Here is a 25,573-nt window from a genome sequence, read left to right as displayed (position 1 = left end):
AGGACGAGGGAGCGGGCCTCAGATGGGCCCCCACACACACACACACACACACACACACACACACACACACACACCCAAATAACAGAAAAAGCCCGATTTAGGCTAATTAAAAAGAAAATGTTTTAATGTTATAGTCAGCCTGGCAAAATAAAAAGGTTTTGGGTTAAGAAGTGTGGGTTTGAACGTATTTTGACGCCTCAGGTTCGATTTCTGCCCTGCCTGGGCAAATGTATAGTCACTTTTTGAGGAGTGTCTGAAATGATTCCAACTGTGTTTCAGTTTGTTGCTGACTGTTAGACGAATGACCTCTGCGTGAGTTGGTCTGTCACAGGTAATGGGATGTCTGCTCGAGGATTAATGCCCATCGTCTTCTTCTTGTGCCCTGTATTCTGCGAGGTGTCTGAGGCACCTACTTAAAAACAAAAATGCATAACCCTCATATGCAAGGGCCACCAGGATCCTAACCTTCATTTCAGGCTCATGAGTGGGGCCTGCATGCGCGGTAAGGGTCAAACCCTGCAGATCAAATATTTTTCTTCCTAAATGACGGATTTATTAGACAAATATGTTTTTGGTCTGACTCTGAACCTCTTGTGATTGAAATTTGCCGCTGTGTCAACAGCGCCCGGGCCTCCGCTGGAGAGCGCCGGTGGAGGGGGAGCGGGCGGAGATTACTGAGTAAAGAGGGGATGAGCGAAGGAAACGCGCCCTCACCCTTATTTGACATTTCCGTCCGCAGGCCATCCGTCATGGTCATTGTTATAACCAATATAGAGCCAGTGATGGGGTCCCGGTTAGTACATTCAGCCCACCACAAAGGACTGAGGTATCTCATTATTATTAGCATCAGCATCATTATTACTATTATTATTATTATTATTGTTATTGTTATTTATTATTACTATTACTATTATTATTATTATTGATGATGCATCTGTTGATGATAGGGATGATGATGGATACTTGTGTGTTGTCTTGTACAGTTTAGTGTTATCAGTGGACTAACTGTCTGAAGAAGGATAGGTAATATTTCGAGATCTATCCAACTATTAAAAATGATTTAATTAAAAAACAGCTAGTTACTTCCTTATAAAAAACAAGGGATCGGTTCAGATGGAAACACACGTTGAAATTATCGTCACAGTAACGGATATAATAATTATGTTTAAATATATTACCTTTGGATATTTGTTTAAATATATTACCTTTGGATATTGAATTTAATTATGTTTCCTTATTCACAACTCAGTAGCAATTCAGGTGAAGCCCACGCCTTCTCTCCAGGTTAGCCAGGGAGCAGCTGGTGGAAGAAGCCAGCTGCGATTATTTATTTATTTATTTATTTTCTGCTCTACTTTTAAATACGACTCTCTCTCCTGCTTGGTGTGGAAATCATTATTTCACGCCTTCGACACCGTGCGACATTAGCTCATCTGTCAAGGAACCAATTTGGCTTTATTTACATCCACTGGCGAGATTAATTACGCGTCTGACTACCGCCTAAAGGTGCCAAGTTATGAGGCCAGGGCTACCTTCAGACGCCGAGGAGAGGGAGAGGAAGGTAAGAGGCCTGACACAGGCACTCACGAAATCATTACGATGTGTTCTTCTGAAAGAAAGAACGAAATAATGAAAAGTAAGAAAGGGCAAGTGAGAAAGAGAGAACTATCAGGTTGTTTTCGGACGTCGTGCTGTGGCCTGCAAGTGTACTTGTCGGTTGCTAATCATTTGTAGGCCTAAAACCTCATCAAAGACACCCGGTAAGCATATGAAATGAAAAACAGCCTATGGAATCTAACATCTTGTCTTTGATAATAATAATAAAAACAGTTGTAGTGTGTGAAACGAATAGATGGAAATGACGTGGTAGACTATAGCCTATAAGCGATGCTAAAATGGAAAAGTCGAATTGGTTCCTGGGTTTTGATTGGCGTACGCATACTCCTCAGTTCGGCTTTGAGTCTGCTATACTCACGGAGGTTGACACCCAATAAATGCTAACCTTGCACTTCCGGATAAGACGAAACCAAAAGGCCGTCAAATCGGCACGTCACTCATGAAATATTCTAACAATTTGCAACTTCAATTAAATTACTTTTGCTTCCAAAAAATAGACGTAATAACCATTTGATAATATCCCACATTTTACCGAACTGTTTAGCGCCGTTTGAACTTTGAGAGTGGGATGTTGTTGGGTTGGGCTGGGCTGATGAAATATTTCTTGATTAATAGATCCATGTGGCAAACCGGCTGACATATGGCGCGCGAAGCAGCTGGGAACGGTACCTGCGGCATCCCCTACGGCCATTAACATATTAGAAGCTTTTGTGCAGTCAGACAGTCGGACTTCATCTTGAGCCCCAGCACAGAAAGACAGCACCCTAGAGCTGTTTGATATAGGCTTTCAATAATGCATTAGTCCTCAATTTGCAAGGGAGCTGTTCATGGTGCTGAAATATAGCGGCTAAGCGCAGCGCCACTTCAAGTGGATTTTGGTGGAGTGTCGTAGTGAGAATTTAGAAATGTTGTAAACACATTTAATTAAAATAAGAAACATCTAAAAAGCAAGAAATATATCAAAGAAATTTCAAACGGTCGCGTAGGCTACAGTGTTTTAAATGTTACCATCATTCATACAACTTCAGTAGATTTAAATATTTGTTAAAATTAAATGTAGCTAGTCCTTAAATTGTTGTTTGAATCCCAGTTGCAAAAGAGAACTCACAAAACACGAGAAATTGCCATTTATTGTTCGTAAATATTACGTAACTGAATGCCTAATATGACAATTACATGGGAAATGTGACCTTTAAAGAATTCCGTAGAGAAACTTCCGACTCCTGACTGATTCGCACACTGACACACACACACACACACACACACACAGAGACACACACACACACACACACACACACACACACACACACACACACACACAACCTCGTGCACAACAAAGTTCTTCAATCGCTAGTGCCACACATTACTGAGTTGCCCGCGAGACTTCACATTTATTTTCTTTACAGCTAACAAATATAAAAGCAACTTTAAACAAATCAGTTTTTTGGGGGCAAAACAAAAGAAGAATTGTTGAAATTCAGAAGCCGGGCGATATTGTCCCTCTCCATATAGGCTAACTGCTATCGTTCTACCCCAAACGGACGAGCAATACTTCTTCCTAAATGAAAAAATAGATCTCCTTACTCACGCCAATGCTCCGCTCTGTAGCCAAAAGCCAAACAGGACCAATAAATGCGTATCGTTTTCCTGGCTCTACAGCTGCGACCGCTCTCATCAGCCGCCTCCATGAAAACCCCGATAGCTGTCTGAAAATATTGCATTTTATATCAGCAAAGCGCGATTAATATTGCATCACCTGCATTTAACATTTCGTTTTTTAAAGGCGGAAAGCGCAAGGGCCCTCGCAACGTGTCCTCCAGTAGCACTCGTTTGGAGATGTTTTTTCAGTCGTTGGTCAATGAGAGTAAACAAACATTTATATTGAAATATTGTTGTTATTTTTCCCCACGTGTGCTCTCATGTGAGTGTGTGTGTGTGCGTGCGTGTGTCAATGGAGGCTTCACCAATGTTGCTGTTCACTTCCTTTGACAGTGTTTGGAGACGAGCGACTCTCCCGTTTCATTAAATGTTTATTGGCACTTCAGTCGGGCTAGACAGAAAAAAAAAACTCCCCTCAAAGCTTCCGGTTCCAGCGCTGCTTCATATCTGACATTATTTGGAAGTATAGTATTTGGGTCGGCCTGGGTTCTGGGCTCTGCCAGACTATTTATAACGCAATTCTGTCACTATGTTTGGGTTTAGAAGAAGGTCCGCCGAGCCTCCCCCAAACGGAATCTGATATCTGGGCTACTGTCACAGAAATACCGTCAGATGAATCATGCATAAGCAGTGAAGCCTAAAAAGACAACAGCGGCCTACCTGCCTTAATGTCCCAATTAACAGTTCATTTGTTTGGAAAATGCTGGTATAGGGTCCGATGCTAAATTTGCATCCCAGGGCCAGCTCCCATTAGACTATAGACAATAATTACTCCTGATTTTAATTAGTGTCTTGTTGTATTCCGTTTATTAATTTTCGAGATCTCAGCGCATGAATTATTTAATAAACCGAATCAAGGGTATTTCAATTTAGCAGTGAGGGAAATACAGTGCTTGAAAAGAAGTACAAACGTTACGTTTGTACACTAAAGATATTACCATTATCATTATTATTGTTGTTATTATTATTATTATTATTATTATTATTATTATTATTATTTCTATTATTATTATTATTATTATTATTATTATTATTATCATTTAGCATATTTTCAACTTGCTCTACAATATGTACAGTGGAGCCCAGTATATTCCGAGTGTGATTAATAAACTAGTTCCAGTTTGTGTGCTGAAAGTTCTTAAATAGATGTGGTTTCATTTGGCCATACGGTTTGTACAGAAGGCCTACTGCAGTCTGAAGTCTGGTTTTCAGTCTAGACGGAAGACTCAGCAGACAACACAGAATCAAATGAAATATTAATACCCACGACAAGCGTGGGGATATTATAACAGAATATCAGATATCCTAAAAAGCTGCCATAATAATAGCCTAACAATAATAGGCTAACAATAATAATGTTACTACTAATAATAATTATCGTCCCAATAATGATAATTATAATAATAATAACAACAACAAAAATAAAGCAGGCATCGTACCTCTTCTTTTCTTCACCAACTTATCTTGCCATCATTATGCTCGGCCTATCCATCCGGTTATACTGTAACGGTGCGGGGGAAACTATTCTAACTTCGGTTGACTGCGTGTGAACTAGCAGCTAACTAGAAAGAGTTTGTGCCTTCTGTAGGCCTCCATTTTGCTTTTGCAATAAACGAGTCTGTTTGCATAATCTGTCTGAATCCGGTGGCACCTTTCTTTTTACACATTTTAAAAACTAGGCTATATGTAAGCCTATTTAGGCCTAGCAGGCCAGAACCACATGACCAAGATGCTGTTCTAGGCCCACTGCAGTCAGTCTTATTCAGTCTTATTTTGCGATAAGGCCTCATGCATGTCACATGACGAATAAAGGTACACTGCACAGTTAATTTCAACTATTCTACTAGCAACTTACACTAGTCTACTGCCGCTATTGGGATACCACTACTGTTGCTGCTGCTGCTGCTACTACTAATAATACTAATACTAATTACTAGGCCTACTTCTACTAACAACAATAATAGCCAATAATAATAATAATAATAATAATAGAATAACATCAATAACACTACCCTATTATTGCTGCCATTACTGTTATCAATAGCCTAATAATAATAATAATAATAATAATAATGAAAAGAAGAAAAAACAATATCAGAAAATCGGTACCACTTGCACACATTGAACCAAGAAGACACTTTTGATTTTTCTCTTTCGTTCATTTATTTAGAAGATCGCTAGGAACTCGGACCCCTCTGCTTGGATTTGGCTTACAGAATGATGGACAGAAGATGGAGTGAGTGCATGTAAAACTGAAAGAGAGGACAACAGAGGAGACAGCTCCACGGACGGATGGGTGCACAGGTATGAAAGTGTGACACACATGTGGCCTCATTTGTAAACATACGTGTGCACAAAATAAATTATTACTTACACAAACTTTTTTTCTTAAGTCTTTTTTTTCTTTTAACAATTAACACGACAAACAACGTTGTGTCAATGTGTGAAAACAGGCATTTAACAGTGATTTTACACCAACCACAAAGGCCTACCAGTAGATACTCTATGTAGTGCTTCTTTTTTTTGTAAATGCATAGAATGTTTGCACTGCAAACCAAAATATACAAAAGAAATAAAGATTCTCTTTTTTGATCTTTCAGAATACATTTTCATCTGAATGTAAAGTATACTGTCTGAGTCATGCGCGTGTTAGATAAGTCCGTCACTGGACATTTTCGTTGGGCAACAAATACCTATGACAACAAAATATTGAAACATCTGTTTTGGATGAAAAGAAAATTTGGACTCCTCTTATAGTTCTGTGAGCAAGTGTTATCATTTGTATATACACAAAGAATCGAATATAATCTAACCAATCTAAACAGTAAATTTCAGTGCAAATTCAAAATAAACACGGGTGGTGATGGCCAACCTCAGTTTGCCCTCAGAGTAGGAAGGGGACTCATATTCTATCTCTTCTGCCGTGCCTTTTTTATTTTTATTCTCCAGTGAGACATATACCTTTGGAACACCAAATGACAGAACTCGTTGATAATTAGTTAAGACTGATAATATGGAGCCTGCTTTCGGGCATATCCAAACTCAGTAGCATTTGAACGCTTTTACAAACAGATAAATAAATACATACATATTTCAGTAAATAAATAGATAAATAAATACATAAATCAGTAAAACAACATAGCGCTAAACAATGAGGTAATCCTTCCATGGCTGTTTTGATCATTTAAAATATGCGTTACTGGAAAAAAGTAACTCGATAAAAGTAAAGCTTAACTTCATTTCGTATCGCAATGTTTTTTTTCTCCAAAAGGCAGAGATCACTAGGACTGTATGTGTATCGTCAGAGCAACTGTGAAATTAGTTGGTCTGGATTACCTGTTATTTGCATACTTCACATTCACCAGTTTCGTGAAAATAAATCGGTGGGATTATCAAACTTCACAAAACCGAGTAAGAATCATTTGTCTGTATAGCCACACCGCTTTGAAATTCTTCCGCGTCAAAAGCAGACTGAAAACGATGTTTGTGTGTGTATGTTCCTTGGTCCCCAAATGCAGTCCGAACAACACGTGTCCATCCATCAGTGGGATGCCGAAAACTTCAACCGCTTTTGTTTTTGTCTTTGGTTGCAAAACCATACTCGCACAACATTCTTTTTCAAGTCCAATTTTTCTGCTATCGCCGCTATCTTTTCAGAGGACGGTCGGGGTTGCACGGCAAAATAAGCCTCCAAAGAACGTTTCTCTGGCGCTGCTATCGACGTTCTCTTTCGCTTCTTCTCGCTTCCATTAAAAAGGTCGGGTTTGTTCATTTTCTCTCTCTGGGCACCCTCGGCCTCTTCCAGCCATGCCTGTAGAATGGGTTTGAGTGCGATCATGTTGTTATGCGACAGAGTTAACGATTCGAACCGACAAATGGTACTTTGGCTTAGCGAGCCCACACCGGGAATTTTCAGGTTAGCTAGGGCACCGCCAACGTCCGCCTGGGTAACCCCTAGCTTGATTCGTCTCTGTTTGAAACGCTCCGCAAAAGCCTCTAGCTCCCTTGGGTCTGTGTCCGAGTCAGTGATTGAGGGCAGTCCATTGTTGAGTCCCGGTCCGCCCTGACCACCGCCATGGTGTCCGGGCAAAAGCCCGTGATGTGTCAGGGGCGAATTCATGTTCATAGCAGCCTGGTGAGAGAGGTGGCTCAAGCCGTGCATGTGCGAGTGTGGGTGAGCCGAGGTGGAGATCAGACCCCCGCCGCCGCCACCGCCGCCTCCGGCCCCGTCGTGCGCGCTCATGAGGCTAAGCGACTGGGAGTTGATATGGTCCATGAGGTCCGGAGGTTCCAGGTTCTGGTGGGGATGGTGGTGGTGGTGATGATGGTGATGGGCCAGTGGCACGGTGGAGGTAGAAGAGCATGGCACGCTGTTCATGGTGTGGTAGGTCGCGTCCGGCTTGAACGGGTGAGTCTTGCCCTGAGACACCGCGATGTCCACGGCCGCCAGAGCTTCGGCACGGGCCAACAGAGTTTCATCCAGACTTGCGAATATGTTGTTCTGCAGCTGCAGCCGCCCAAGAGAAAGCAGCGAGGAAACGCAGAGAGAGAGAAAGCAACACAGAGAAGCGGGCAGATACATAGAGAGAGGGGAGGAGAGGGGAAAGTAGAGAGAAAAGGAGGTTGAGGAGGAAAAAAAACAGAGGAATAAATGGATATGTCAGCTGGGGAATACTGTCAACACATAACACATAGAGAATATTCCTTTTAGAAGCTTCGAGTCATAAAAATTAATACAAAAAAGGGTGAAGTCGGAGCCTTCACTGAGCATGGCTTTCAAAAAAGATCACAGGCGTTTCAGATGATTGCCGTGGAATACATGAAAAAAACATTAAGCGCGCAGCTTGGCAGAATGTGCCTTGCAGCGCTGTACAGCTTCCACGCGCCTCGTCTACCGGAGAGGGACAGCGAAAGAAGTTTTTTAGGGGGATCTTTACCTGTGGAGTTTGCAGACAGGCTCTTCGGATGGCTTCTGAGCTGGAATGCAGAGTCGTGTACTTGTGCTCCGGTAAGGACGGATGCATGGCGAAATGCGCCTGTTTACTGTTCATGGACATCATGTTTGCGAGCTTCTCCTCTTCAAAAACCAAATAGATAAAGTGCCCGAGAGTCGAGGGGAGAAAACAACAACAGCAAAGGAACTGTCAAAAAACAACAACTCCAATAAACAAATCCCCTTTCGGTGTGTGGGTATGTGTGTGAGAGTGTGTGTCCGGCGGTAATGATGCGCAGCTTCGAGCCCACGAGATGCAGCGGAGATGCCTGCAGTCTCTTGGTCGCGCGTGTCTGTCTGCCGCTCGGCAGCGCGAGGGATGAGAAGTGCTCTAACACCTGAGCCCCTCAGATCTCGTCAAGCGAGCTCGCCTTCTCTCGCGAGACATGGAACGGTGCAGCCTGACAGATAACGGGCCCTGCTTCGAGCACAAGTGACTCTCTTCGCCTCTCCTTCTCCCCCTATCTCCCAGTTCTGGTCTCATCTCCTGTCCTATCCCCTTCTCCCCTCCGGCCGGACGAGCACGAATATGAACGTAGCAAAAGGGCTCTAGTCTACACCTGTGGATGAACCGCGCATGCGTATACTCCAGAATGCGTTTAAATAAAATACATCGAAGTCATGAGCCACGTGCATCGGTAATACTAAATGATATGTGTATGTGGGACTATATGTTTCAGTTTCATTTTTGTTTTTTACGTTTTGTTTTGATACAAAAAGGTTTTGACTTTTGACTCATATGCCATGATACAATTCGTCCATTATTTTTATTTTATTTATTTATTTATTTATAGTTTTTATTATTATTGTTTTTATTATTGTTAAACAGACTTAAGCTACATTCGTTATAAAGTAGACTTCAAAGTGAAAACGAGATATCCTGTACCCTATTCACATTTGTCATGTTAGAACAACACATTTTACACCGTATTTTGCTTATGGCTAATTGCCTGATATTGTTAAGGTCTCCGGCGTTCAGTTCTCCAAAATAGCCAGAGACACCGAAGACTACAGAAGTCTTTTGCAAAATGTGCAAGTCTGTCATGACATTCAAGCCGTAGACTAGTAGCCGCGCTAGCCATATAAACTGGAAATGACTTCAAACGCTCCTGATCTCTCATATGTAAAATGCCGTTTGCCCGCGGGCCAGTCCGGCAATTAGGGGCTGCCCACAAGAAATCGTGTTTTTTTTTCCATGCCCAAAGCTGACTTCAAAAGCTCGTCATGTTCATCGCCAATGCTCTAGAGAAAATATTGACATTGATGTAAAGGCAAGACACCGCAAAGACCTTCCTCACAGAGGTTGTTGTGCAACAAGGCACAATGCCTTGATTTAGTATGCAAATTTAACGATATCATGTATATTTCACAAACCTCTAATCACTACATGAATTTTTAATTGGCTAACCGTGGTGCGTTTGAACAAATGAAGCGTTAATTCATTTGGATGTATTAATTTCTTTAAAGACTGTGTACAAGGTTACGGTGGATATTAAATCAATTTGTTTAGTGCTCATCCGGCGATGATCACGCTTTAATGATGGGCGCATTAAAGGCCAATTTGTATCAGTCGAGAAGTCGGCGCCACCATAAAGACGCGAGTGCCAGGTGGTGATTATTGTTAGACCGGTGTGCGAGTGTTCATTGAGAGTAGGTGACGGTGTAATGCAAGAATAATGAAGTTAAGACGTGTTTTTCTGCAGGTATATGCAACGAAAAGTCACTGTTTTACAGCGTTATCAGAAGTACAATTATTGAAAACTGCTGGCAACTCTGCAGCATCATTTACAAGTCTCAGGAAGTTTGCCACTATTGTCTGTCGTCAACATCTTACGTTCATAGATTGCAGGCGTATGTATTTTTACTGGCCCTGAAAGTGTAAAAACAGGTTTAAGAACGCATTAAAGAAAAATAAGATTCAGGAGACAGAATACAGATAATTAATGAGAAGTATTATCTTTTGTGTTATTCCCTCAAGGCCTTATGAATAGAACCAAATGGAAACAGTTATGTTTCCACAACACAAATGATCAACTGCATATTTAAAACTTGTGTTCAAGTTGTATTTAAAAGTTGGTCATATCGATTGAAAAAAGCAGATAGTGTAATAATGTATAATGTAGACTAGTGATAACGATGTGATAAACAGGAGGCTATACCATTTACTGCTTTTTATTTTTATTGGCTTTTTTTGTTTAAAAAAGTGTTTACAATTACATGATTATGTGGGTAGTGTGGTGCTGTATTGTGAAAATAAAGGAGTACGAAAACATGTCCAGATCATAGTCTGTCAAAAAAAAAGACATGTGGCATCAAATATGAAGTTTTCATTCTTTGAGATTGTCAAAACAAATGATTTAAAACCATCCCATATTCACTTTAGGCTACCAGCTAAGCATTCATAATTGGCCAAAGGAGACTTAAAAACAACTTCCAAGACACAATATCAGCATGATCAGTGGCCTATGAGAAATTGTGTGACTTTGATAACAGCCAACGTTCACTCTCTGCTCGAGACCTTTAAACCCCCAAAACCTTAGCCACAATTTAAGATCAGAGGTGTCAGTTCAAATGTCACTCTAAAAAGCAGACTGAATGCTAAAAACCAGACTTAGGCTGGGTGCGATCCTAAAGCCTAAAGGCTTCATCTGGGTCATTTATCAAGTGGTCACATTCACCACAGGATGCCAGCGGGGAAGATCAAGGGCTGCATCTGGACAGCTTGGATGGACTGGAGGAAACAGAGCCGCTGGGACACCTGCGTTTGGTCACCGGGGCTGCAATCACTGATGATGATGATGATGATGATGATGATGGTGCCTGCAGTGATGAGGATGACCTTAACCCAACAGAGGTCATGAGGGTCACCTTGGGTCTACACATCATTCCCTGCCCGCTTTCCTGCACGTCTTCCTCCAACCTCGAGGCGGCATCTGTGCCGGTGGCACTGGTCTGATCTAATAAGCCCAGTTCAGACTTAGTGGTGCCAGCGGTCACCTGGCCACTGCTTTGCCCCGCAGTGGGCAAAGGCAGGCGAGCTCCGGCGGCTCCGCTCGGGCCTTCGCCATCAGAGATCAGGGAGTCCAACTCACTCATCTTCTCCTGATACGCTGCATCCATGCAGGCCTCGCTGGAGACGTTCGGGCCGCCTGTGGTGGTGTGGGTGACGTCTGAGGACGGGAGAGTGTCGTTTGCTCCTGGGAGGGACTGCTTGGTCACCCACGGTGATACCCACGGGTGCGTTTTGGAAGCGACGGGTTTTTGCTCGGTGGCTGCAGAGGCTTCGCTGGAGCCACACCCCTCGAAGCTCAGCCTGCGCAGGTAAGAGAGGGGGCCTCGGCCCTGGCCACACCCACGCCTGATCCTCCCCTCGCTCTGCACCAATGGGCTTCTCAGGCTCAGGCTGTGGAAAGCTGTGGAGGGCGTGGTCGGGCTGGCGAAGCCGGCCGAGGGCAAGCTGGCGTCTGCGTGCTCTCCGGCGTCCCCCCTGGCTCTGTGAGGGGTGGCAACATCCTGGAGCGATCCCTCGGACATTGTTGTCGTCGTCGTCGTCGTTGTCGTCAGCAGAAGGCCCTGGTCCCAGGACGGCTCCCCGTCCAAGTCTGTGCGCACCAACTTCTCCTCCATCCCACTCAGGCTCCTGCGCATGGCGGTGATCCGATCGCCCAGGGGACCATCTGTCTGGAGGTCCCCGACCCAGGTGCCCTCCGAGCGGGCATCCTCCTTGGGCTCGGCGGCGTCTGTCTTGGCATTTGCCACCTGGTCTCTCTGCGCCTCCAGCTCCTCGATGTAGCAGTCGCTCCTCTCCAGTGCCCTCTTCAAGTGAGCCACGTCTCGCTCGTGCTGCTGGATCTTGGCCTCGAGCGCCGCTACCGTGTACCTGCCGTACCTGAGTGGAACGCAAACACGTTGCATAGCAACACCATTAATGCTTACAGTAGTCAAATGTGTCCTGCATAATGGTGCCTCGTTAGATCCATAAGATGTGCAATGATGTACATCAATGTACATATATGATTATTTCTCCACATTAGGGCGGTTTCATAGCATATCCTACATTGTTTATTGTGATTCTTCAATATCTAAGAATGTTTCATTTCACAACATGTTGACGATATATTTGCTTGCTCTAGGTATCTCTAGGTATGGTGAAGGGTATGTGTTGATGTTTTATTTCAATTCCAAAGGCCAAGGGAACTTTATCAGGCTGCACAGTATCCTGGATCCATGAAATAACTGACCTTTGAAAATAAAAAATCTACCTGCCTCTATGAGAATTTAACATAGGGGTATGTAATACTTATAGCCCCTGTATTTTAAGGAAGAACATTTATTTACTTTTGCTGGGTATGGAAACTTACAAACATAACTGTATCTTATAACAATACTCACTTCTGTGGAGAGCGACTCTCCACCTCAGCCTTTAAACGCATGTTCTCCTGGACAAGGTCCACGTTCTGGGCTCGCAAGGTTTTGTTTGCCTTGAGGAGACAGAGAGAGAGAGAGAGAGAGAGAGAGAGAGCGAGAGGAGAAAGATGCACATTTTATTTTCCTTTATTCAGCATTTTTAAAGACATAAAGCCAATAGTACACTCCTCGCCTGGCATCCACAGCCAGCGTTTCACCTCACGGGAGAGTTGATAAGACTACTAAGTCGTAAGTTAGACTGTGTAAATAAAGGTGGATCTAGATCGAACCACAACCCTGAATCTGTCCATAGTGATTTTTCAAGGTCTGTACACAAAATTCACGTAGAGACCTCCAACTATATCCCATCAACAATTCTTCAGAATTTTGTGTACTTCTTTCTGCATTGTATTCCTGGTCATATTCCAGCATTAGCTATATTGACTAAGCTCAGCGCACTTGGTCTGACCACATGGTCCTCTGCATGAAAACTTCAAGACTGTGTGAAAGCAGGACTTTGGGTCTGTTTAACTGGACTGTACCCGAGGGCGTACCATTCGCTAGCTGCCTGTCCCCTGAATACACTGTAAAAACAAATGCTCTGTCTCTCTATGGACAGCCCAGGCTCCAAAAATGGCAACAAAAACAGCCTGGTCCAGTCTGGATCATGAAACAGAACAAATTGTTCCAACCAATCACAAGATGCGTGTTCAGGAGAGTTTCAGTTGCACATGAGGGATCGGGGAGGGAGGGACGTGTTCTCTGTTTTGTTTTAACGTCAACCGGAATGACGTTATCCAATATTGCTTAGAGCACCTTTAATATTTTGAAAAGTATCATTTTCAAAGCCGGGCAAAAAACTTTTTTCTGTAAGGCCCTAGATTTGGAAGAAAGTGCAAAAAGAGTGACATTGAAGGGATTTGGTATCAAACAATCATTATTATTTCTTAAAAAAAACAATATTTTATCAATGTTCTGTCAATAATTGTGTTCCTCACACACAATGCGTGTGAAGATAAAACCAAGGAAGGTTATGATTTTCTGTTAATTCCAAAGGACTAAAATAGTATGTGGACTAGCAAGTGGGCAAATGTAAATCTATATGGAAGCAGCTCAATGTATAGACATTTAATGTTCAAAGTGCCAATTTAACTGCCAATAATTAAAATCATTGTTTTACCTCAGGGACCAGATTTAAGCGCCACTGTTGCTCTAGCTTCCTCAATCCCTATTATCACGGGTTTGAAAACGGTCCCTCTCCTTCTGTTACGTAGCCAGGGCAAAAACTGCCCAATGTTTCACACTCAACTTTTTGAGAGTTATGAGTGCACCATTGGGTATTTGAAGTGCACTTCATTTCATCCTAATCCTCAGTGTGAACACACACATGCACTCAAATTAGGTATTGAAAGTATAGAAGTATGTGGATTGGAACAGAGTGATCGTTTTGTTGTGATCCTACTAGCTACATCTCGTAACATTTCAACTCACCAGTTTTGAATTTTGTTCCAAATCATTCATGCAGTACAAACTTTTAATGGTCTAACTGACACCAACAAAGTTTGGGCAGGCTAGACCACTGATCTATAAAGAATACCTGGATAGAGCATCTACGTCAAAATTCTGAAGCCTACATGGGGGCGGCCATTATGGGACCACTTGCCATAGGAATGCATAGACAGTAAAAGACAGTAAAAGAATATTGCCGTTCTGCAACAATGGAATAGGAACACCTCGCCGCCATTATGGGACCACTCGGGACAGTTCCATTGGCTTCATTGTTGATGGGTCAGCAACAATGAGATAGTCTATCCAGGTATTCTTTATAGATCAGTGGGCTAGACAGGCACTTTTTCAGATATCAATGTCCAAACATGGCCTCCAACACAAGACAGGTCTTAGTTTTGAGACATGAACATTATGTAGACAAACTCTGAGCAAAATCTGAGGTGGCAACCATTTTTCTGGATTCTGTCTGATTTGACAAGAATGACCAAATTGATACATTTAAAGTAGGCCGTAGTTTACCTAACTGTTTAATATCTCTTTTTATCACTCTCTCACATCATTTCTGCATTGTTTTGCCACATTACAAGCAAATGATCTATTGGCTGGTGTCCAATTCAACGCAGATATTTCATCACACAAAAATGAATTGTTGAATTGAATGAATGAAATGAAATGAAAAGTTAAAAACGTTAAAGCAGATTGATCGTCACATGCTAAATTAGGCAGAGTCATGGAATGATACAAGTGTAATATTCTCAGCATCTGTTTACAGAAACAATCCTGATGGGCATCACGTGACCTTACCTCTTTCAGCTTCTCCACGTCCTGTTTGACCTTCTCGTAGAGGTCAGTGGCTGCCCGCAGCTTGCCGGCCCATTCCTCCAGCTCGGCGAGGTCGAGGCCCCGATCCTCGCAGCGGGACACCGATACGGTGCGGGGCTCCAGGAACGTTTCGAGTTGCGTCTCAGAGGCGCGGTTTTTGTTTCGCAACTCCTCATTTTCCTTCACCAGGCTCTCGATTTCATCCTGAGGAGCGTCGTTTGGCACGCCACACCGAACGTTAACGAATGAGAGAGAACGGGAAGTTGAACTATGCGATGGCGCATCAATCAGCGGACCATGACAGCAGCATCACAAAGGGCAAAGGTCACACAGTCAAGAACTCGGGAGCACTTTACAGATAACATGGCTACCCACAACTACTTTCAAAAGAAACGGCAACACTAAATACCTATGGTCTAAGGTTTGCAGTCCTAATGTATATCATATGACAGAAACAGAAGCAAAAAAAGTATAAGGCTCTTGACACCTGAAAGCTATACACAACAATTAAGTAATACAGATCCACGGAACCTCCACTTTCTTCTAATGTTCTTGTATAATTCAGACAGGTCCTAGATGTATTCAGTATTGATTTTGTGTCATACAAATACATATATTACATTTGTAACATGACGTTTGTATTGGTTTTATTCCATCTATCGCGCTGGAGTTGTCGTAATCGCTATGCCACATACTTTTTGTATCGTATGTAAGTGACCAAAAATATGTCATCCACGTATTGTCATGTTGTCCACATGTTGTCATGTTTCTGAAACAGATGGACAGTCAGGTAACGTACCTCATACTCCTTCAACAGCAGTTCTCCTCTGGTCTTCCTCAGACGTCTCTTCATGGTTGGACTTGCAGGAGCATCACCCTCATTTGTCGCCCCTGTGGAGAAAAAAAAACTCAAATAAGATCATCTGTTTCAATGTAATACATTGTACATTCATTTCTGGTGTAATCACATTAAATGCAGTTAAGAAGTATAATCAGAAGTGCCTCATTATTTTGATACCCACATAATAAAATTGCAGTATAAAACCTTGTGACTGTATCTGATGAGTTTTAAGAGTTACATTTATAAACAGAGCGAGTTCCATGTGACCATTATGGCCTAATAAAGTTATTGGAATCGGCATTAGTTTTCAAATCCTTGAACTGTAAAGAAAATGTAATCACTCACAGACATAAACATACATAAACACACACAAACACTTTGACAGCAACATCATATGAATGACGTCCTCCACACAACTCACCTATGATCTCCTTGCAGGGGTTGTCAGGGGTGATGGGCACCCTACAGGTAGGACATTGGCTGGCCTTGCTAAGCCAAACCTCCATGCAGATAGAGCAGAAAACATGGTGATTGCAGCACACCACTGGCTGACGAACCTGAATTGAACACGATTGTAAGTATAGGAAATTAGCTGCCAAGGCTTTTCCCCCCAAACACACAATGATATACCACAGTGAGCTTTCACTTAGATCAGTCAACTCCACCCCCCACTTCAGTTGCACATGCAATGATGGAGTAGCCTCTGTATTATAGAGAGTGACCTTAGTGGCCAAGACCGGAATACAAAAATGCAAAAGTTAATAATATTGCACAAGCAACTTTATACGAACGTTCTAGCAACTTGTAGGCATGCATCATCCTGAAAACGTACATCTTTCTTGCAATTTACATGTAATGCAATGTATGCATATTTAAAATTGGGGTAAAATGTAAAATTCTGGTCAACAGATACGAGAAGTCAGGCCTACCATTGAGTTTTATATGAAGAAGGCAGGCAAAAGCTGGAGCCCTGCACAATGCTAACCCTAACAAACTCAAACCAAAATCATAGCCAAAGTCAATAAAGTCTACCACTTCGCTTTCTGAGTTAACCTACCAAGGTTTGTCACCTCACGACGTACCGGGACAGGGTAGGCTACCCAGAAAAGAAATGGGCATTTAAGTAGTAAATGAGAGTAGCCAAAATACAAGTAGCATTACTACACTGTTTCAAAAGACAAGTAGCACAGCTCTGTCTCCTTGTTCTCACTAATAAGCCATCTTGACCATTTCTCACCTCGTAAGCCAGGTGTGAAAGCAGTCAACGCACTCAAATCCACATGCAAGATCCACCTCTGGCCATATTCGTGAATGGTCTAGGACGCATGTGTCTGCATAGGGTTTACTTTGTGAACAGACATGCGTCCTGGGTCACAATTGAGGATGCCTGCCTAATCCCCTGCATAATGAGCGTCAATGCCTCATTAGGCTAAGCTAAGCCACACTTACCATCTCTTGATACAATGTTTCCGTTACGCCTGAGTAAAGTAATATGTTACATCTTGGCAATGTTCCATGCATGAAGTCAACGCTAAGTTTACTCAACTGAACTATAGCCTACTAGCCTTTCGGGAAGCTGTGACACTAATCACAACTGAACTGTGTTTCTTATAAACATAACCGTTGTATGTGCATTTGCTAAATATCAATGTTTTCCACTCCAAAGCAAAATAATTGCCTTTAAATTAGCACGCAAATGTTAGCTGCTAACAGGACAGACGCAGCTGTTACAACCTCAGGAACTAATACCAGTGAGATAATGCAAACGTGTTAGCCTACCTTTCCGAGGCAAATTTGACATGAAATCGGCAGTGTTAAAGATATGGTGACGTTTTGGTAGTTCGCCGCCATGATATTCCACTACCACAGACAGCAGTAGGTTACACACACGTTTCAGACAGACCGATAGAAAAATCCCTCCAACACAAACAAAGCAAGCACGCTTCCCATCACAGATAAACTACGGAAAGCCGCGAGGGTGAAACCTCACTTCTTGAAACGTGTTCATGAACATCTGACAACTCAATCGTTGCAATGGAAAACCGGTATAGCCCTTCATTGCTACATTGTTTCTTTTTCGACATAGGACTAGAAAGGTAAGAATTAAAAATAACAAAACTAAATTCGCTACTTTTATTCTTTCCATTTTAGGACAAAAATGAATAAAAACAGTGTAGCCTAGGCTACTGCCTGCTGTAACACATTAAAGCATGTTCAAGTGCAATAATTCATTGTGAAATCATTAGACTACAGAATTAAATGTCCTTCCATACCTATCTTGCTGAGAGACATTTGTAGCAGACTACCAGACCGCATCATGCGCTAACACGATTAGAATTGAACTGCCGCAAAACAATCTTGTACATTGATTGCATCAAGCCGCCCGTTAGTAGCCTACTTCCACTGGACTACACTGCTGTTATTATCTGCGAGTCACTCCCTTCTGCAAGCCTGTTTGTGTGCCGAGGGACAACACGAAAATCCTCTAAGTGGAGTCAGAAAAGCACATCCAAACTGGCTCTATATACACTTTAAGAACTTATATCTTGGCTATCTTCGTGAAACCTGAATTATCAGGTTAAATTTCCCCTTGTGTTGATGTCTGTAACACATTGTAGCCTACTGTAGGGTTAAATAGGGGGTAAATAGTCCTGGAACACCAAATTATTAGGCTAATCTATTTTCTCAACTCAGACTATTGAGGTCACAACTGAAAATACAAAATGTATGCATGTCACCATCTTTTCAATAGCACACATTGCTACCATTTAGAGTCCTCCATCTCCAATTATGGACATTTGTGGAATGTGAGTTTTCATGACACTATGATTTGATTGAAATTTGAACAGCAAAATATTATTTTGAAGATAACAGCTTTATTGAGTGTATGATTATCACCTGTTTTATGAACCATGGGCATATGTCTGAATAGTCGTATCTGATGAGGAGCGAAGATGTGAGGGGTTGCAGCATTCAGGCGTGCTCTGGTTTCTGCGAGCATTATATTTCAGCTGAATATGTTCCGGACGGCGCTTTGTAATCGTTCCGTCATTAATTGGTGACAGTCAATTAATCACAGGCGGTTCATACTCCAGCCCCTATTGATCTTGTCCCAGGCCTTATTTTTCATCCTTAAATGGCATGGACGCCAAATTTGACTTGGGGCGGGCCAAGCGGAGGGTGGCGAGGCGATGACCCATCCGGGGGGGGCTAGATGGCGAGGGCCCCGCACCCCTGCCGAATAGCATCTTTACCATTTGGGCCGGAAAGGTTTAGACTGCCCTAAGAGCAGGGCGGCGTGGGGGCCCCTCGCACCGCCGCTCTGCTGACCTTTTCTGTTTAAAGCTTAATCACTGACAAATGCTTACATTAATTAGCGCTCGCTCGCTCGCCTGCGCCGATCGCTCACTCTCGCCCTCGCTCGCTCGCTCGTTCGCTCGGTTCCTCAGACCCCCTCCTGCCCAGCACAGCATGGCGCCCCACCCCACCACCTCCCCTGCTGAAGGGGGCCCTGGCAAAACAGGCACAGTGACCCTCTTTCTCTTTCACACACACACACACACACACACACACACACACACACACACACACACACACACACACACACACACACACACACACACACACACACACACACAGAGACACACACACACACACACACACACACACACACACACACACAGAGACACACACACACACACACACACACACACACACACACACACACACACACACACACACACACACACACACACACACACACACACACACACACACACACACACACACACACACACACACACACACAGAGAGAGAGAAAGAGGCCCCGGCAGTGGCGCAACTGGCTGGGGCACCTGCACCGTACGCTGGCGACCCGGGTTCGATTCCCGCCCCGTGGTCCTTTCCAGATCCCACCCCGACTCTCTCCCACTCACTTCCTGTCATTCTCTCTACTGTCCTGTCCAAATAAAGGCATAAAAAGCCCAAAAAATAATCTTTAAAAAAAAAAGAGAGAGAGAAAGAGAGCTCCCACAGACACTCCTGCTATTTGTCCACTGTGTGAATCTTTGGTACTAAACAGTATGGATCTATTTCAGTGTGTGCGTGTGTGTGTGTGTGTGTGTGTGTGTGTGTGTGTGTGTGTGTGTGTGTGTGTGTGTGTGTCTGTGTGCGTGTGTGTGTGTGTGTGTGTGTGTGTGTGTGCGCATGTGTGTGCGTGTTTGCGTTTGTGTGAAAGCTGATTATACACCTCTAAGGGTGGTGATCCTATTCCATCCTCCTGCAGGTTTAGCGAATTGATTAGTGCCAACCCTGGCGGTGATCGCCGTGGTGATGAGGAGAGCACCATAGTGACGAGGGGGTCTCCGTGGCGATGGGGCCCATCTCCTGAGTTGCTCTCTCTCTCCACAGGTCTGTGTTTGGGCAGGAGAGCAGCTGGTGGTTCCCTGCCGTGCCCTTTAACTTCAACTCTTTCCATCCTCCAACCTCCAATAATAGCCAGAAACAGAGATGTGTTTTTAATCTGTGTGTCTCATATTTGTACTTGGCTTTACATGCGTTCCACGTCCACATATAAATTAGGTATTAATGTGTCATTTTAACACCCAAAATGAAACATACACTCTGAGGACAATGTGTATATCATTTTTTGTGTATGTACATGTATGCAAAATGTTCATACATTTTCATACATTTTGAGGAAACAAATCTGTTTAATATGACTTTAAAAAATATGTTCCTGAAAGTATACTACAGTTGGAAGTTAGACTATAGTGAAATTGATCAATTTGATACCTATTCAAATTGATCCTTGAATAGGTATCTAACCCGGAGGCTGTTTGCAATCACCACCCTCAACCCCCTCTTTCCTCAGTCCCTTCTTCTTATTCTCTCTGATGTGTATATCTCCTTTCTGCTTTTCCCCAGTGTGTACACATCCAAAACACCCATACGCATACACACACACACACCTAACTCTGGACTCCAAACCCTCTGCTCACACAAAGATGCACACAAACTTCAGTCACAAACCACAGCATAGTCCCCCTATCCTATCCCTTGCACACACTCACTCACATAACCACACACACACACACACACACACACACACACACACACACACACACACACACACACACACACACACACACACACACACACACACACACACACACACACACACACACACACACACACACACACAAAACAGAAGAGTGAAGTGGCTCATGTGTCTCTCCTCTCCTTGCCTCCAGTGAGTCCCCTGGGACAAAGAGAGGGGTGGCAGTGCTTGGGGTATTATGGTAATACTATCGCTTACTGCCCCTGGACCCCTCCATATTACTCTCCTGTCCCCAGCATCTTTAGCACAGCTGGGCAGAGACATCATCACTGGCACAAGCACTGTGGCAATCTGTTCAGAGAGAGAGAGAGAGAGAGAGAGAGAGAGAGAGAGAGAGAGAGAGAGAGAGAAATAAACGACAACCATATAGGTGCAGTACACATATATCACAGGAAACATGATTAAAATCAAATGGGTGCGGGAGAGTGGAAATAAAATGCAAAACTTGTTATGAACACCTTATATCAAGTGCTGTCAGAATGGCCAATCATTTCTCCCTTTGTCTTTTTCTCTGTTCCTGGCAGTGTGGGTTTTGCATTCTGAAGGGCACATGCAGGTGCTGGTGCAGGGAAGTTGTAAATAAGAATGTAAGCAGGTTCTATTCTCCAGCGTGTCAAAAGGACAAATATCCTGTTTACAGTGTCATGTGACTGGGAGGGAGGAAATAAAACCTGTCTTACACAGGACACAATCGTTCCACAGCCCGTCTTACTCAAGGCAAATGAAAATGTATTTCTGAATGATGATTGTTCCATGTAAACTTCTGAATATAAATGAGAACATATCAATTAATTGTCCCTAACACAATTTTGACATGGAATTATTATTATTATTAGAAATATTTTATGTTTATTTTCTTCTCTGAGGTTAAAATGTAATATTATGTGACCCTTGCAACCTAAGTGGGTTACTAGATGATAAAAATCTAGATGATCTAAATGTGATTTAGATATATAGAGATAACAAATTATATTGGGAGTAATCTAATTTTGATCACATAGCCTACTGTATGTAGGAATTCAAATGATTCTTAAATGAGTGAGTGAGTGAGTAAAAGAGTGTGTGTGTGTGTGTGTGTGTGTGTGTGTGTGTGTGTGTGTGTGTGTGTGTGTGTGTGTGTGTGTGTGTGTGTGTGTACCTGTGTGTGTTCTGGCCTGCATTAAAGTGTTTGACTTCCCCCACCCCTGTTCTTCATCTATCACCATTCCTGCCTGCGAGCGCGTCCTGCTTAAGTGACTGCATTTGCACGCATGGAGCAGATCTCATTCAGGCCTCTTATCAGATTAGTCCTTTGAGTGGGCCAGATCAGTCACTGCCCAATGTGCTGGGTCTCTCTCATCTGTCAAAAGAGCACGGCCTATGTATTTATCTATTTCTCTCTCCTCTGGTGAACTAAAAAAAGGCAACCGCGTCAAAGACACATATTAGGGGTCAAATAGAAGTATAAAAAAATCATTAAATCATTTTTTTTAAGTCTCTCTCTTTGATTATTCTATTTTCAGGGCTGTTTGTGATGTAGCTTTCATTAGGTCACTGATAGACGGAGCGAATCTATTAGCGCAGAAGACAGGAAAAGTGGTGGCCCTTCTGAATATTCTAAAACGAACTATTAAAAATGTATAATGGCTCATTATTTTAGCCTTCCATGACCAGACTGGAGGTTAGCCATCCGTTTCTGTCCCTTTTCTTCATTTTGTCTTTTTAATTGAGGAGCTGGGGAACCGGATGGGGCGCAGGCAGTGGAACTGAGCATATTATGGGGAGGAACCTGATCTGATGAACCTTAAGGTACTTGAGAAAGAACACAACGGTGAATAGGGAAGTGCTAAGCAGAACGTTCTCCCTCTCTCATGTTCTCCAGAGTGCTGCTGAGGCTTTTTTCAGTGTACCTGACAGTGTGTTGTGTCTTGTTGCACTTGTGAGGCATCTGTTTTGCCATACATATATAAACATACAAGCATTCTCAGACAGTGACAGACACCCCCCTCCCAACACACACACACACACACACACACACACACACACACTCACACACCAAAGGAGTCACCCCCAACATGCACCATAAGGCCTTATTAATTATTTGTGGCCACTTGACTTGGTATTGTTCAGCCAGTGGCCGGGTCAAAGATTATAATTACCACTTTGCTGTTTGTATCGTATTCATCTCAACTTGCTTTTAGTGCAGTATTACTCTCTGCATCTCCTCTGTCTCCTTCTCTCTCTCCCTCTCTCTCCCCTCTTCTCTCCCTCTCTCTCTCTTCCTCTCTCTCCCTCTCCCTCTCCCGTACACAAGACCAAAAGTGCAGGCACATCATTTATTGATAAGACAAAAAGAATGTAATGAAATTATCAATGTTCCTGAATTAATTATGAACATGATTAAGAAAGCTAAAATCTCTGGAGCCAGGCTCTCATTACCCATGCAGTCTTAGGGATGGCTTTCATTCAGGGGAGAGAGGCGAAAGAGCCGCCCTTCAGCAGCAGACCCTGCACTGCTGCTCCCCTCGCCCCAGCACAAGGTGCTCTTCCCTGGGCAGCGTCCTGCTCCGGCTACCCCTGACTCACCCGGCTCCAGCTTCAGCCTCCAGTCAGCCAGCCAGCCAGCCGAACAGCTGCTTCTCTAATGGGCTTTTTTGTCATCGCTGAACAAGTGGCCTGTGATGTGTGTATGCCTGTGTGCATGTCTGTGTGTGTGTGTATGTGTGTGTCTGTATGGATGTGTGCGGGCGTGTGTGCGACACCCCTGTGGATGTGAAATCTTCCATCGTTACCCCTTGACAAGGTCTTGACCTTAACTTGGAAGAGGAAAAAAAGCAGCCTTCGCTTAAGGTAAGAGAAGCATCTTAGCTACTTGACAAGCACACCTGGTAGGCTGTAAATATAGGTTTTTTTTTAACAGTTCGCGCTTGCCACAAGTTCTTTAACATTCAGAACTTGTGCATGTTCAACTCTAAAAAAAAATGTCTGCTTAGACTCAGCTGTTTTCAAACTTTTCCCTGTACTCTGTCTGAGTCCTTCACAGCACCGTTAGTTCTGTGTGCATCTTACTGTAGGGTGATGTATATCTTTCCTCCTGTGTTTCTCTCCTCCCTGCCTATGCTTGTGATCTGTGCGATAATTACAATATGTTTTGACAAATGAGGAGGGATGTCTGGTGGTCTCTGGTTTATCATAATCAAGCTGGCAAATATGACAATTCAGAAAGCATGCAGCCTGAGCCGGGAGACAGGCACTAAGAGGCTGTTAATTTCAGCGCTGTTTCAGCCGTCAGCTGTGTGCAGATGGAGCTAACAAACTGTGGCGTCCGTCGGGAGGATTCCAATCAACCGGATTTATTTCACGCGCGGATGCTAGGCTAACAAAGCGAGCTTAACTGTCAGCTGAGAGATGAAGATGTTTTGGTGCTGAGAGCGTTCTTCTCACTCTGCGTAGGCCATGCATACTGTGAGACAACAGTGACACACTCTAAAGAAATATTATGGCATACATGTCTGGGTGGTGTGCTGTTTTATTGTCTTGTTTTGTTTTGTTTTACAAAAGTTAGAGGACAGTCTAACAAGTTAACAAGTCACATATTCCTAGATGACCACATGGTTCAATTTAAAATGGTGAATATTTCTCTGATTTATTATTATTGTTATTAATATTAATATTTATTAATATTTATCAGATTTGTTATCATTATTATTAATAATGGCAATAATAATATTCATTATTGTTATTATTATATGAAAACTTAAAAATGAAATGGCTTCCTGTTGTATTTAAATACAACAGCAATGTTGTTTGTATATTTACCACTGAAGGACTACTTAAGGGTGACCTAAAACACAGTGCAATTATCCTATAATTTATTTTAAAAGGATCTATTATAGCTTCAAGTATCAAAAATACTTATTTGTCCTTTCTTTTATATTTAAGTGACTGTCTTAAAATGCCTTTTCTCTACCTGGCTGTGTGTGAGCAGAATCAATTAGTACTTTTATCATTACCATTTATTTAGTACACATTATATGACTCGTTTGTGTTGCATACATTTGTCTTTAAGCATTTGTCTCACTACAAATACTAGATAACAAGGGTGGGGATTTTAAACTGCTTCTAAATTGTAGAATCATTTATTTTGATGCCGAATCTTGACCAGGACCGCAAAGTAACTCCTATTAAACAATGTGTGAGTCATGTCCCAGTTCCCTTAGTCCTTTGGCCTGCCCAGAGGTCGTGGGCGAGAGCTCCAGGGAGACACTCTGGGGTTAATGTGTGCTCTTGGGCTCCCGGATTGATCCGGGTATTGGATCACACATAAAGGCTGCCGTTACTGGATATTACCCCTCGCTATCGGCCTGCCTGCTGGGGCAGGGGGGGAGGGGGGTGGCTTGGGGGTAGATTGGTGAGAGTGGAGAGGAGGGGTTGGAGGGGGCGATAAGAAATGCTTACCACAGAGGAAGCTCCAACCAGGCAGATACAGTTTCCCAGAGTCCTCGGGGAGGAGCCGCCTCGTGCTGCAAGCTCAGGAACTTTTTACCTCATCGAGTAAATTCTGGCCCTTATCGAGTTACCGGAGGCCGCGGCACAGAATGCTGCAAATATTTAACCATTGTCATCA

The 25,573-nt window shown here is 43.1% G+C and overlaps 2 protein-coding genes across 2 annotated transcripts; both read right to left on the bottom strand.

Annotated features, from left to right (window-relative positions):
- Positions 1 to 5,480: 5,480 nt before the first annotated feature.
- pou4f1 (POU class 4 homeobox 1) lies at positions 5,481 to 8,336 on the bottom strand. Its single transcript, XM_062527918.1, has 2 exons — positions 8,214 to 8,336; positions 5,481 to 7,783 (listed from the first exon to the last, which is right to left on the bottom strand). Exons 1-2 carry the CDS (start codon positions 8,334 to 8,336, stop codon positions 6,818 to 6,820), a joined length of 1,089 nt encoding a protein of 362 aa, XP_062383902.1. The 3' UTR covers positions 5,481 to 6,817.
- Positions 8,337 to 10,427: 2,091 nt separating this feature from the next.
- Positions 10,428 to 17,781, bottom strand: obi1 (ORC ubiquitin ligase 1). The gene is made up of 6 exons (XM_062528074.1): positions 17,628 to 17,781; positions 16,270 to 16,405; positions 15,807 to 15,898; positions 14,990 to 15,211; positions 12,662 to 12,750; positions 10,428 to 12,158 (listed from the first exon to the last, which is right to left on the bottom strand). Exons 1-6 carry the CDS (start codon positions 17,697 to 17,699, stop codon positions 10,970 to 10,972), a joined length of 1,800 nt encoding a protein of 599 aa, XP_062384058.1. The 5' UTR covers positions 17,700 to 17,781; the 3' UTR covers positions 10,428 to 10,969.
- Positions 17,782 to 25,573: the final 7,792 nt, after the last annotated feature.

The sequence above is a fragment of the Sardina pilchardus genome, chromosome 23 (assembly GCF_963854185.1).
Source record: "Sardina pilchardus chromosome 23, fSarPil1.1, whole genome shotgun sequence".
Taxonomy (NCBI): domain Eukaryota; kingdom Metazoa; phylum Chordata; class Actinopteri; order Clupeiformes; family Clupeidae; genus Sardina; species Sardina pilchardus.
The sequence above is the reverse complement of the archived record's forward strand: the minus strand, read 5'-3'. Positions and strand labels throughout refer to the sequence as shown.

Bases quoted from the DNA above. Each gene is read 5' to 3' on its own strand.
- obi1 (XM_062528074.1), bottom strand. From the start codon at position 17,699: ATGGCGGCGAACTACCAAAACGTCACCATATCTTTAACACTGCCGATT. The intron at 16,406-17,627 runs GTAGGCTAACAC...TGTTCAATTCAG, and splicing joins GTCAAATTTGCCTCGGAAAG to GTTCGTCAGCCAGTGGTGTG. The intron at 15,899-16,269 runs GTGAGTTGTGTG...TTTTCTCCACAG, and splicing joins CCCCTGCAAGGAGATCATAG to GGGCGACAAATGAGGGTGAT.
- pou4f1 (XM_062527918.1), bottom strand. From the start codon at position 8,336: ATGATGTCCATGAACAGTAAACAGGCGCATTTCGCCATGCATCCGTCC. The intron at 7,784-8,213 runs GTAAAGATCCCC...GGGCGGCTGCAG, and splicing joins CCTGTCTGCAAACTCCACAG to CTGCAGAACAACATATTCGC.